This window comes from Schistocerca piceifrons, chromosome 3, assembly GCF_021461385.2.
Source record: "Schistocerca piceifrons isolate TAMUIC-IGC-003096 chromosome 3, iqSchPice1.1, whole genome shotgun sequence".
Lineage (NCBI taxonomy): Eukaryota > Metazoa > Arthropoda > Insecta > Orthoptera > Acrididae > Schistocerca > Schistocerca piceifrons.
In genome coordinates, this window is record NC_060140.1 from 187979819 (window position 1) to 187993631 (window position 13813).

General features: G+C 38.4%; 1 protein-coding gene across 3 annotated transcripts in view; it reads right to left on the bottom strand.

Moving 5' to 3' along the window:
- Positions 1 to 13813, bottom strand: part of LOC124788186 (transcriptional regulator ATRX homolog) — a 495869-nt gene that overhangs the window by 279186 nt on the left and 202870 nt on the right. For all 3 annotated transcript variants that reach the window (XM_047255347.1, XM_047255346.1, XM_047255348.1), the window contains one exon: positions 8075 to 8104. In XM_047255347.1, coding sequence (XP_047111303.1) covers positions 8075 to 8104 — 30 coding nt within the window. The remainder of the gene's footprint in view (positions 1 to 8074; positions 8105 to 13813) is intronic.

The following is a 13813-nucleotide window of genomic DNA, read 5'->3' on the forward strand; positions in this document are numbered from 1 at the left end:
TAATTCAACTAAAATGCAGCTTCATGTTTTTCATTGAAAATTCTGTTGTATGTTTCATATCAAAAATATCAATATCATACAATTATCAAATATTTCTAACCACAAAAAAAGGGTGAAAACTTGAAGAAAATCACACACACACACACACACACACACACACGAGAGAGAGAGAGAGAGAGAGAGAGAGAGAGAGAGAGAGAGAGAGAGAGAGAGAGAGAACACTGTTCTCATTGCACAACTTCCAATATTTTAATACAAATATTTCAGATAATCTGGATGAAAGTTCTCATTAACACAGTTTTTGTTTCATTTTACTCCTGTGTGTGGCATCCTGCCTGACAAAGAAAGTGAAGCAACTAATGTCACGGTCAGCTGTCAATGTAACTTTGTGCACACATATACCATTGGCAGGTATGTAAATCACTACAGTTGCAGATGTGTGTGACAGATAGGGCAGCTACCAAAATACATTCGTGATGTGAATTTTAAAATTTTTCCGGCGAATTGACTGTTCAAACAAATTTCGGGCTTGCAGCCGGTCGTCGTTCAATACTTCGCACGATATTTCAACTGGGCACCTGCCAGTCATCTTCAGGTGAGCTGTCGCAGACTGGCGAAAACGTCCTCTGTTCCGCAATATATAGCGTACTGTAAGTATTCTGCCCATGCGCCGAAAACTTGATAGTTGAACCACACTGCCTGCCGGCAGTGCCCTCGCTGGTGGAATAGCAGAACTCAGTCGCTCTCTGCGTTGCTGTTTGCCACGGCCGTCGACGCACTCTGTCGTCTTCGATTTGAGCAAATCGTGGAGATGATGGGATTCCATGCACTGTCCAGCTGGTAGCCGCTGTCACGGTTTAACAGATTTTCTGCCAGTCGTATTCGTGATGTTAATGTTTAGTGTTGTTCTCAGGACTAGTTCATTATATAAGAGGCATGGACAGTGTTAGATGATGAATGATCACTCTGAAGGACACAGAGGTGCTACATACTCATGTGAGGTAGCTTTATCAGCACCCAAGTTTAGAAGAGCCCTCCTTGTGGGTCTCCATTTGACTGGCTGTTTCAATCGTGCAACGTCCAGATTTGTGGGGCATTCTGATTGGACAGCGGCCCAATGTTTGACTGTATAGGAACTTGAGGACAGGTGAACACACTGTCAAGGTTACAGCTGACCATGTCTGACCACCACAGGGAAGGATCACTGTATTCTGCACCAAGCACATCATAACCCTTTCACATCTGCAGCTGTCATCTGGGAACAAGCAATGGACTCCCTGAAACATTCTGTGCTGTCTTGACCATTGGTCAGAGACTAACAACAGCTGGTGTACAGAATTACCATCCCTTGCATACGCTGCTGTTAACACAACACAAACTGCTGTATTTGGAGTGGGGCTGTAACTGGAAAGCCCAAATTGTTGATGAATGGCATCACAGCGTTCAGCAGCTGATCACAGTTCTGCATTACTCCAAATGACCACGGTCGGCAGGTACACTGGTGATCTGGTGACATGTCCCATTCTTTTGATGTTATGGAGAGGCACAGTGATGTTACTTGCTGGTGTCATGGTGTGGGGAGGCATCAGGTATGACTTCAGGTCATATACGGTGGTTATTGAAGAAAATCTGGTGGCACAATGGTATATCGTTGACATACTATTTCCCCATGTGGTATCTCTAATGCACCAGTATCGTAGCACCATTTTTCAACAGGGCAATGCTCAATAACACATGGTGTTTGTCTATGAACTGTCTGCATGATGTTGAGTTACTTCCGTGGCTAGCAAGATAGCCAAGTCTGTCCCTGCTAGAACTTGTATGAGACCAGCTCGACGTCAGCTAGGTGCTAATGCCACAATATCAATGACCAGTAACAACAGTTGTGGGTGAACTGCTTCAGAAGAGGATACAATAGCTTTATGACACCTTTCCCAATCAAATCAGGATGGTTCAGGTCACAAGGGAGTACAATATTACACTAATAAGTGGGATCATACTATCAAGTACTTTGTAAATTTGAAAAGAAAAAAATTAATTGCTGAAATACCACCACACACTCACTCAACACGAAGTTTAATCTCCTCTTCCCCTTCACGGTGCTTAACTTTTTTTGTCAGTCAGTGTAGTTCCCGAGTTTCATAAATTATCAGCTTCAAGCAACTGGGCTCGAGGCATTGCCAAAAATATGCCACACATATGTCAATAGAAACTGGCCTGAGCTTAGTACATTCTACTGCCTTGCTTTTGACACAGAATAGTTAACACATTCCAAGAAAGTTCTTATGCCAAGTTTTTATATGGCACATGGGGAAAATGGGTATCTACTAAGATCTGTCAAACCGGGTTACTGGATTTATGAAATTTACAGTTAGTTATCTACAGAATGTGTTGCTATTCCTCTCATTTGACTTTTCTGCTTTGCCTCTTTTTGTCAGCATCTTGTGTTGACTTGGATAATTTTACCAGAGAAAGAGATTGATGGAAGAAGTATAACAGGCAGAGTTGTCTTTCAAAACAATAAGAACAAGGTGAGAATTAACTACTAAGGTTGGTGAAATTTGCAACACCAAGGGTACATACAACTGAAATGTACTTTACAGCACAGATTAGGATTACACTATTTCATAACTTTGAATAGTTAGTATAACACAAAGCTCCATCATGTACTGAAATCAGAGCCTTTGAAAGTTATAGTAGCAAATATGGCCTAGATATGCCCCTGGAGGACAAGGGGATGAGCATTGACTTGCCAAAATAAGGCATGCTGAGTTGCATGAAAAAGAGGGAGTGCTTAGGGGCTCTAAAACTTTCCTGGTCCAGTATTTAATGCTCAGAATGTTTTGAATTGCTGTTATATCACATAAAGCCCCAAAATATCACATTTGGGATTTGCACGCTGTGCTGCTCAACAGTGCATGCTGCCAGATCGTCAATTCCGCAACATGTTACATATATGTGGCCACTGTAAGGAACATATCCTCGTTTCAACTCAGTAAATGAGGATTGAGCTGAAGTCATTAGTGTAGGTGATTCTTATACAAAAAAAATATATATTTGTTACATATACTGAGAGATATTAATTTCAAGTACTGGTAACATATTGGGTGGGAGGGATGGATGCTCAAGTGAAGACAGAGACTTGAAATATGTCCAGAGCTGAATGCAGGAGTTGTACAACGATAAGAGGAAATGAAAATAAGTTAAAAGTTAATAGTATTCCATTAAGGAAAGACACCTAAAAATTGTTCCCCTTGGACTATCACTATGACACACTGAAAAAGGACTCATCTGAAAAGACCACAGTTTGCTACTAAGCACACCAGCAATGACATTCACATATTCATCAATGATTCCAATGGACATGGTTTATAGAATCTGATGCAGCGGGATGCATGATCCCAGTGCAAGCAGTAGTGGACAGCATTGAACCACTGATATAGAGGGGCCCCACCCTATACAGTTATCATTGAACTAATAGTATGGACGAAACATGTGGTCAGTTACGGCAATGAAAATAAATTGCTATCATCCCACACTATGATCACATTGTGTTTTTTTCTACCCACTTGCTACTACTAAGGCCCTCCCCTATCCACTGGTTCCCCAAAGCTGCCACTCTTGCAGCAGCATGCCTTGTGCAAGCTGCAATGCCAAAGCTTGGCAAACCGATGGGATGAGACCTACCACTTTGCTTTGTTCAATCTGTCACATGCTGATTCATAGTCTTCACATCAATGATGCACAGTGGCACTTCCTTTCACATTATCAATATGTTTTATGCTTTTTCACTGATTGAGCTAAGTGTAATTTTGATATAAAAGAGGATTGCTCGAACTAAATATTCACTATCTCTCTGTACTTTTAATCATTTATTATTGTACAGTGTTCTACACATAATTTGAGTTTGGATTCATTTGCACAAATCTATCTAGGTGTCACAACTTTTGTAGGCATTTGTGTCTTAACAAAAAGACTTCTTACTAGAGAAAGAGAGAGAAAAGAAAGTAAAAAGTTCAAAATCTGTTATTTTCTACTTTTATGCCTTTTGTATACATCAGATTTTCTAAGATTTTTTAAATATCAGCAATATATGAACAGAAATTAATCTCTCTATTCTCTAATCAGTAAGGTTGAGTTTAAATTTTTGAGTAATTTAGTGCCCACATCAGTATGTTGTCATCAGGTCAATACGCATGAGGAAAATTTCTTAGCCTGCTGCACTCATGGCACTGACACCAATCAACTTCTTCTTCTTCTTCTTCTTCTCCCCTCTCTCTCTCTCTCTCTCTCTTTTTAGCAAACACAATAGGTTAAATCAAGTGTCAATTTTCACCGCAGAAGAGCTTTGTATGCCCAGCTCTTAAAAAGTACTTGTGTGTTTTCATTCAAATGGATAAAATGGAATAACATGTTACCATGGCATTCTGAAATGAAAATTCAACCAAAGTTGGCACAAATTATAAATACCATGAGTAAGATGGGGAAGGCTTATTTCATTATCAATAAATGGGAAATGGGTAGTTGAATTTGAACATGATGTGGATGAAGATGATGCAAGAAGGTCAACATGTCTGAAAACTCAACACTGCTCTCACAAATGAAAATACTACAAAAGTGCACAATATCATAATGGACTATGTGGTGACTAAGGATGAATAAAATACTTGACGCCACATACACATCACGAAAGAGTATGGTGCTCGTTACATGGGGAACTTACTATGAGCAAGATTTGGTTAAATTTATCGAATGCTTACCACAAAGCAAATATCTTGGCAAATCACTACTTCATTTCTACAACAGAACATATGCCCATGTCCACCCACAGTAAAAAAGATGCTAATCATGAAATCAGTTGAATTCTTAGAATCCTAACATCGCTAAGTCAATTCACTCTATCAAAAGGATTATTGTTAATGTTTTCTGGGATACGAAAGGGATTTTCCACATTGATTACCTTGTAAAGAGCAAAACAATAACTAACAAATGCAATCCATGTCATTCAATGCAATTCATCAGTTGATAGGGATGCTTTGGTCATGGAAAGACCATTGTGCAGATTGTTGTAACATCCACCTTATTCAGCTTATTGGCACTCTCTGACTTTCAACTAAGCTTACATCCAAAGAAACACGACTGTAATGAAGTCCTGTGAAAAAGGTAGGGCGACCGTACTATTCATACAGTCCTAGCTAATTCACTGTGAGTTGACTAATGGGAGTGGCATAAATTGCAGAACCCTTTACGATCACTCCCATCAGCCACCCGAGTGTCAGCCTGCAGTGTGTTAATAGTAGGTGGATATTATACTGTTCTTCCAGAACTACATTTTAGGGAATTAATCAAATCATTGGGAAAGCACTGGACATAGTACATGAAGCTACAGGGGAGAGAGTTTCAGAGCATTGCATTGTTGAAAATCTTTCAATGCCAGGTAGAAATTTTCACCTTGCTTTTATGTGTCAATAAGACCGTACAAATACAAAATATATTCTAAGATATCATTAAAGTTACATACATTGAGGAAAAATACACATTCATTACAGAAAATCAACTGGAGAGATTATTGGAAATAAGCATCACCCTGAATGAATTTCTCATTAGAGCACATGTAATACAGTTATTAGCAGCTACGAGAAATAAATTACTGCAGACTGGAAAAATATCAATATTAAAATTATTAAGAACAAATGAAAGTTAAAATGAAGATGTATTATGTAGAGGCAAACATAATCACAAAATTCTTTATACACAATAAGAAGAGGAAAAGTACAGGAGATGACTGTAAGATGTTTGCTAAGGTAGTAGAAAGGAGTGACAATGCGTCAACTGTGGATCTATGCATATGTGAGTAAAAAACAAGTATATTAAGAGATTAAAAGGCTGTGGGGAAAATGAAATTGAGGCAAACAACGAACAGGAGATAATGGAAGGTACATGCAAGGCCGGTTCGAGAACATTTTTCCACACAAACAGCTTATTTGGCACCACCCTCCCCATCTGTAAACAAATCTTGCACTGGAGTGTTCCTCTCAGACTGGCACTCCAAATGACCACTACTAATTCAGATAAATTCTCTACAGAAATCTTACAGGCGTGGCACCTCTGGACCCTTCTCAGATTGGTGCACCAAGTGACGGCTTGTGTCGCTTGTGCCTTAAACCGGCCCTGGGTATATTGGCAGCATTGGGGTAAGCTACAGTGCTGAAAAGACAAAGGATAAATTAAGCTTAAAGAGCATATTTAAATATGCTTGTTTGTGGTGTTGAACACAATTTGCAATGAAGCAGTAAAGAGTAGCCTTCACCAGCATGCATCTCTTTCAGAACACAGAGAATGTTGCACACATACTGAACATGACTTAGTAATATACTCTGCATTTCTTCTGAACACAATTTGCAATGAAGCAGTAAAGAGTAGCCTCACCAGCACGCATCACTTTCGGAACACAGAGAATGTTGCAGGCATACTGAATATGACTTAGTAATATGCTCTGCATTTCTTTTCTACCTAACATACTCACTCTTGGTAGTATTCCTCATCTTTCTGAAATTTGGGCATGCCAACTGCACAAAATTTCCTTTCATGTTTTTATCGCCTTTTTCCTCTTTTTATGCTCCATACAAACAATCTGGATACTGGCACAACATAATCTATGGTTGTATCTACATTTTACTAGTCATGTGTATATTTTCATTTGCTTGTTCCCTATTTTCATCGGTTTTCTTTACTTCTCTTCATTTCACTGACTTTTCTTTCTTATTGCATTAACACCACTCAACAGTTATAGAATTTACTAGCTCTTCTCCTGATAGGTCCTTGTCTACAGGACAATATTGGATCTCTGAATTTGCCTTAATGCAAAAAAATATAAAGTACTGAACGACATCAGTATTCAACTAGTTACATTGAGATTTTACATTAACTCATTTCCTATATGTATATAACAAAATATGTCTTTCTAAAAGCCCACTGATAAAGACAAAATTATTGACACGACTAATTTGAGTGTAAAGAACATATTTGCATCATGATGGACCACAAATACCATATTATTTGCCAGTCCTTTTCTCAGTGATTATCATTTAACATAATCCTTATGTTAAATTAATCAACTGATTTCATTGAATTTGGTTTATCTTTTCAAACTCAATTTTCCATTTTCTGTTTTGCTGTCTAGTTTTTATTACACACTATTTGGTATCACCTAATGTGAATGTGAACAGCTCCTGTTTGATGATCCTCCACTTTCTCCAAAATAAAACCACAGCACACACCAAGACTCTACAAAACAACTTTAATACCACTGGGTGTATTGCCATTCTAGCCCGACAGTGAGGTTTATACCTCAAAATGTGTCAAGAAATTTTGTAGCTGGTAAGTGATCTCTGTACAACATTTTCATATTTTTGAAACAGTCAAGGTTGATTAACAGTCAGTACGGCTTTGAATCAGCCGACCACCTGCTACACATGCCCATACCATAGTCTCTAGTGTAATTAAGTTCTATATTCACTAAGAAGACTAATGAAGTTTTAATTAAAACTGCTACATTTACGCTGACTACTGTTCCCACAATCTGGATCACTCTGGATCTCTCTTCAGATCTGTTCTATTATTTATTTTCAGTTTACATAATTGTGCAATGATTGCCAAAATAAATTTATCATCATCTCACAGTTATTCTTTCTCGTATCACAACAAACACCTGATCAGTATTGCTTTTTCCTACAGAAAATTTTCCCACTTACCAGTCATTTTAATGTGCAAAATCTGTTACCACTGTTCTGAAACTTAGCAGTAAACCCTATATTTCAAATTTAGAAAAATCTTCTGTTTGTTATTCTCAGATGAAAAAAAAAAAGCCAGCAAACTACATGGGAAGTGGAAAGGAAAAGTATTTGAGATCACAGACCCCTATTATCAATCTTAACATTTATGTATCCCAAGCGATTACAATAAAATCAAAAAATACACAAATATGAATATTTACTAAGCAGGAGAAAGGAAGCCAGCCCTCGCAGCATTTACTACATTCATGCATGACTCTGAAAGAAACATGATGTCTTACCTTTGGATCAACGGAGTTGCGCCAGATGGGCTACAACGCAAAGCAAAGTGGTTTTCATACAAATAAACCACATAAAACACAGTTACATTTAAGAATAAATAATAAAAATTTGCTAACACAATGTTTAACAAGTTTTCCACCACAATAGGAGTGATTTTTTTCCTACTTTGTCATAATAGTTCAGTCTACGAAGACCACCACATGAATACATAAAGGACATAGCACTAACTTTTTATCATACATATCCAAGTTTCACATTAAATAGCGTTTCAAGCTACTTTCACAACTTTGTAAAAAAGAAAAAAACCACACACATTTCATTGCATTTCATACATGCATAGAATAACTAAAAGAATCACATGATTTAACAGCATTTGAAGGAATCTGTCTACCATATATGATGCATGAGAATGGTGGTTTTAGCACAGCAAAATCCACAGAAAGTCTTATTTCATTCCCTGCTTTAACTACCCCATTGACGAAAAAGGTGGGCCCTACTCTATCAGGGTCTGAGTGACCTGCAGCAACTCTTTCTCGATCTTCCAAAAGCTCTCTCTCTCTTTCCTTCCAGAGTAAGGAACAAGCATTTATGAAACCTAGAAATACTTTAGTGCTGGCCAGCCAACTGTCTCTCTATAAATTTACAGTTTTAGTAAGTGGGTTCTTGTTACAATACAGCACTGCTGGTCATTAAAAATGTTTAACCATGAACACAATGTAGTAAGTCAAGTACTATTACAACTTTTAACATGATGTTCACAGTTGTTCCCCGTGTCACACCAAATACATAGCTCCAACGACTTCTTAAAATTACTGAACGGCTATCAAATCTGTGCAGCCTCTTCTATAATCAAATCCTAACACAGGTGGTTTATATTCCTGTCTCTTTTACTTGTAGTTTGTGCCCATTCTCCAGAGTATATCATGCCTTCAGCTAATTGTGCTGCACAGCTCACTTTTTAGTGCATGTTCTCAGTGACAGTATAAAAACAGTTTGTGCTACTACTGTGCTCCCAAGGAATATCGCACATACCTGGCATACTAAATGCACTGTCTTTAATAGGACTGTATAATTCTCCAGATCTAGAGTGGTTTAAAACATTGTTATTAAGCCATACATACAAGCCACAGAAAACAGAGCTGAAGAAATTAGCTGTGGTGAAACAATACCTGGAGAATAGGCAAAAAATATAAGTTGGAAAGATGAGAATCATTGTCACCTGTCACTTTATTAAGAACAAATGTACTGCTAAATTCACACATTGTTACTACAGTATGTGAAAATACTGGTCTGAAACATGTTACTATAGTTCAATTCTTTTATCTTGGCAGTTTGCGCATGCCCGCCCAGACGCGGGACATTGCTGGGTTGCCAGTTGTATGCGCCAAGAGAAGCAGCGCCATTGTATAGTTCGCAAACTTATGTTTAGGGGGGGAGCGCGCAGTTTATGAAGTAAAGCCACCACGGCCGCATTAACCCTTTCGCTGCTAAAGAGACGTGCTCCTTGCATTCCGCGCTGTGCGTGATTTTGTCATCATTGCACTGCTCGCCTGTGCAGACACATGGTGTTTCGACTGCTTTGTCACACTTTATCATTCGATTTCACAAAAACTATTTGGCCCAAAAATTTGATTTTTACACATCTTCTTGACTGATACCTTCCCCCATAAATGAGTTAATTTTGTTTCGATGTTCAACGCAGTTATTGTGCAGCATTAGATGTAGTAAATCATAGCATGAAATTTTGAAGAGTTTGCAGAGGTAAAAGTCCATAGCGTATACTTTCTGTATGGTCAATTTTAGTTGCTACTAGAAATTTCAAAAAAATACATTCAAACGAATAAAATTCATGAAGTAAGACACTTCGATATCGTTTTTAAATAAAGAAAATTTAATAACCGAACAAGGTTTGAACTCGGAACCTTTCGCTTAGGAGCCACTCACTTTAACCATTACGCAAACGCATCTCGTCATTCACGAGAACTCCCGGAAGACTTTAAAATATCATGCAAAATACCGACAAACACTGTTGGTACGACTATGAATTAAACACGTTTCGTCGAAGTACAATAGGTAATAAACAATTACCGCTGTTCTTTATTGCGAAAAAGCGGTTAGTGAAAATGATACAAACACCTTTCCGTGATATCGCCTGAATCAGGAGGCTTATTGCTTGTTTGGTTTAATTAATTAATAGAATACGAAGCAATTGGTATAAAGAATGCTTTTTCCAAACTTTCTGTAAAACAAAGTCTGCTATCAAGACATTGCTTTTGTTCAATTACTTTATTTACGACTGAACGTTTCTAAAACTGAAGACACTCGTCCATGCTCTGCACTGCAGTCGAGCTCTGGCAACATCGTTCTCTGTTCATTGGCTGACTGTGTTTTGTGACTTCAGATGCGCAGAACGAACCTAAACTCGTCCGCCATCGTAAATGACGCGCACTTTAGCATGTTCAACAGACTTCATCAAATTTACCCATACATGCTGGAAAATACATGACTTGTCACAAATAGGCCTCTGGCACTAATTTAAGACAAGACAAGATAACAGTATTCAAGCTATCTGCACAATCATCTGCAAGCAGAAACTAAATTCAATAATAACTAGCACCACAGAAGAAGATGATGTAACTGGTTTAGGTTAGCAACTTGAACATTTGAAGGAAGCAAGAATGAACAGAGACTTTTACAGCAAAAATTTTTATGGACAACTGGGCTCGACTGTGGATATCTAGCGGATATTCTATACATTTGGAAATTGACTTTCTACTGCTGAATACTGAAGTTGTGTACAATTTCACACACACCTTTTGAGGTAGACATCTTTATTTGTGAGGTTGACTGCAGTTAACATTTGGTATGCACGTTCTTCCTATGGAAGCCACAAGTTCTTCCTGTGGAAGCCACAATCACTCGCTAGTGGCAGTTTCAGTAGTTTGAGGCAAAAGTGGTCAACAACCACAAGCAAATTTTCCATGATGCTGGGTGTACATTACTGAAAAGACTGTCAAGTGTGTTTTACTTCCTTATCCCCTATTTGTATACATTTAAAGTGAGGGCATGCGGCATGTGGGAAAGAGAGTGGAAAGAAATACGATAGCACAGAGGCTGGTAATACTCTGCAGTGTGCTCTTCCCAGAAGACTGGAGTTAATGGAATGGATGTGTGGTAGGTACATGGGACCTAATATCCATCATAACAATGTGCTTTCCACATAGAAACTTCAGCAGTCTCCTCCTCAGGATTGACATCAACAGACTCCCCAATGTATTCACACAACTCACCATCAGAGGTTGATTTAAAACGTGATCAGCTAGTTGCTTTGAACAGGTGACTTAGCTAAATGGAACAACAATTTACTACCACCACCGCCCCACACATTAGGAATGACAGCAACCATCATAATTATTACAAACATTTAAAAGGCAGTGTAACCTGCATATATAATTAAGTATATTGCCATGGAGAGCTTCTGTAGCAACCCACGTACTATCAAAAAACATTGCTATATACATATATATTGCTTAATCAGATTATTATGATGTTTTACTCAGCAGATGTGCTGCTTTTGTAATAAGTAATAAGTTGCTGGCTGCATGGAACAGGGAAAGAGGGGGGGGGGGGGGGGGGGGGGGGGATCTGGAAATAAATTCTAGCGATGAAACTATCAATGGGGAACAGACTCGACATACAGTGAAACTTGCTCAAAACGGAATCATCTGTGACTAAAATAATTTTCCAAATTGCACAAATTTCTGGATTACACAAAACTCACTGGGCTACGTGACATTTGTCAGGTATCAAGCACAAAAATACAGTAAAAATTTTTAATTATGCGTATGCTGTATTTAGGTACCTTCACTCCACAATAGTAGATGTTCATTTATTGTATATCGGACAATAGAAGACTGGTCTATTACACTAACTGTTAAATGACACAGCATTTCTATATTTTTACTCGAACTTTAAATTTGTTTATTACTGTATGTATACACATATTATTCCCACGTTTATTAGCTTTGCATTTCACTTTTTTGCCACATATCAAGGAAGGAAACTTGTTTTAATTTCCTTTTCAAAATTGTTTTTTCTGGGCAATTTTTTGCGCTATACGATAGTTCCAACAAGCTGGGAGAATTTGTGTGTGCTGCAAATTGCATAACATTGTTTACGCATGCAATGGCTTCTTCAGGCATATTAGTTTTTCTAGAGACATCATTTTGCTCCTCTTCTTCTTCCTGTGTTTCTTCTTCATCATCCTCTGTGTTGTGGATTTCTATTAAATCTGTTGCTGAAGAGAAAGTTGAGCGAGTAGAAAGAAAGTCATCGCTTCGAATGTAATCATCTGCACTAAATGAGATGTTTCGCATTTTCATTAATTCAGCAATTGCTGCTGCATTTTCTTGAACTTTGTGGCCACGGAAGCATCTTGTTCTTGACTCACAAACCCCACTTTGTTGAAGCACTTGGTGACAGCTGTGGGTTTTGTTTCCTTTACTGCCAAGCCAATCCAATTTATTGCACCCATGACAGACACTGACCGTGCAAGAGCAAACACACTTTCGGCTTCTTCAACACTAAGAATAAGAGATTGCATCAGTAAACGCCTATAATGACACTTGAATGTGTAAATAACCCCCTAGTCCATGGGTTTGTGAGGCTAGTTGAACCTGGAAGGAACAAAGCCAATTTCACATTTTGATAATGTTCCTTTTGGATAGCAGGTTGCATTGTCTAGGAAATGGAGAACTTGATGATTTTCTTTTTTTCATTTTGGCATTGAAACAGCACAGCAATTCTTCCATAAGCTCACTTACCATCCACAACTTCTTATTGCTTCACCATGTGACTGGAAACTTACTGACGCCTGTGTTTTTGAAACAACGTGGTTTTTCTGCTTTTTCAATCACCAGTGGCTTCTCCATTTCACCTAACATGTTTCCACACAGCAGTACAGCAAGTCTTTCCTTCAACAATTTTCCACTGGTGCACTTTTCACTTCGAATTGCAAGCGACTTTGAGGAGAGCGCGCAATAAAACAGTCCTGTTTCATCGGCATTGAACATGTCTTTTGGGTAATAATTCACAATTAAGTTGGACAGCATCGTCTTCCATTCTGTTGCTACACTTTCCTGCACATCCTTAGCTTCCCCACACACTTAATTCCACACAATGTGGTGCCTAGCTTTTAAACCATGCAGCCATCCTGTGGATGCCCTAAACTCTGTAATTCCATGCCTGTTAGTGACTTTCAAAGCCTCACTCTCCAACATGGGCCCAGATAAAGTTAAGCATTTTGCCAGTGAACTTACAAACCATTCCCATACTATTTTGTTAATTTCTTCATTTCCAGTCGTCTTCACCTTACTTTTCATCTGCCTGTTCCCTATTATCCATTCATCCCGAATCTTATCCTTGTTTCTTAAAGTCTCATAAATTTGTGTTTTACCGCATGTGAAACACAACATAATTTCGCACATAAAGAGTGTCTTTCTCACTCGCTTTGATTACATTAATCTTTTCATTACGTGTTAATGACACATACCATTTGTTTGACATCACGTTACTGCATCTCTGAAAATGTACTAGTCAACTGAAACTAGCAGAAAATAATGACCTTGCTGGGTAAAACCACTGTTTAACAGAACAATACCCACTTCTTTCACTGTGCACATTGCAGCAGTGTGTTGGTAGATGTGCAAAAATGTTCCGGTACGTGCTGGAGTGCATCA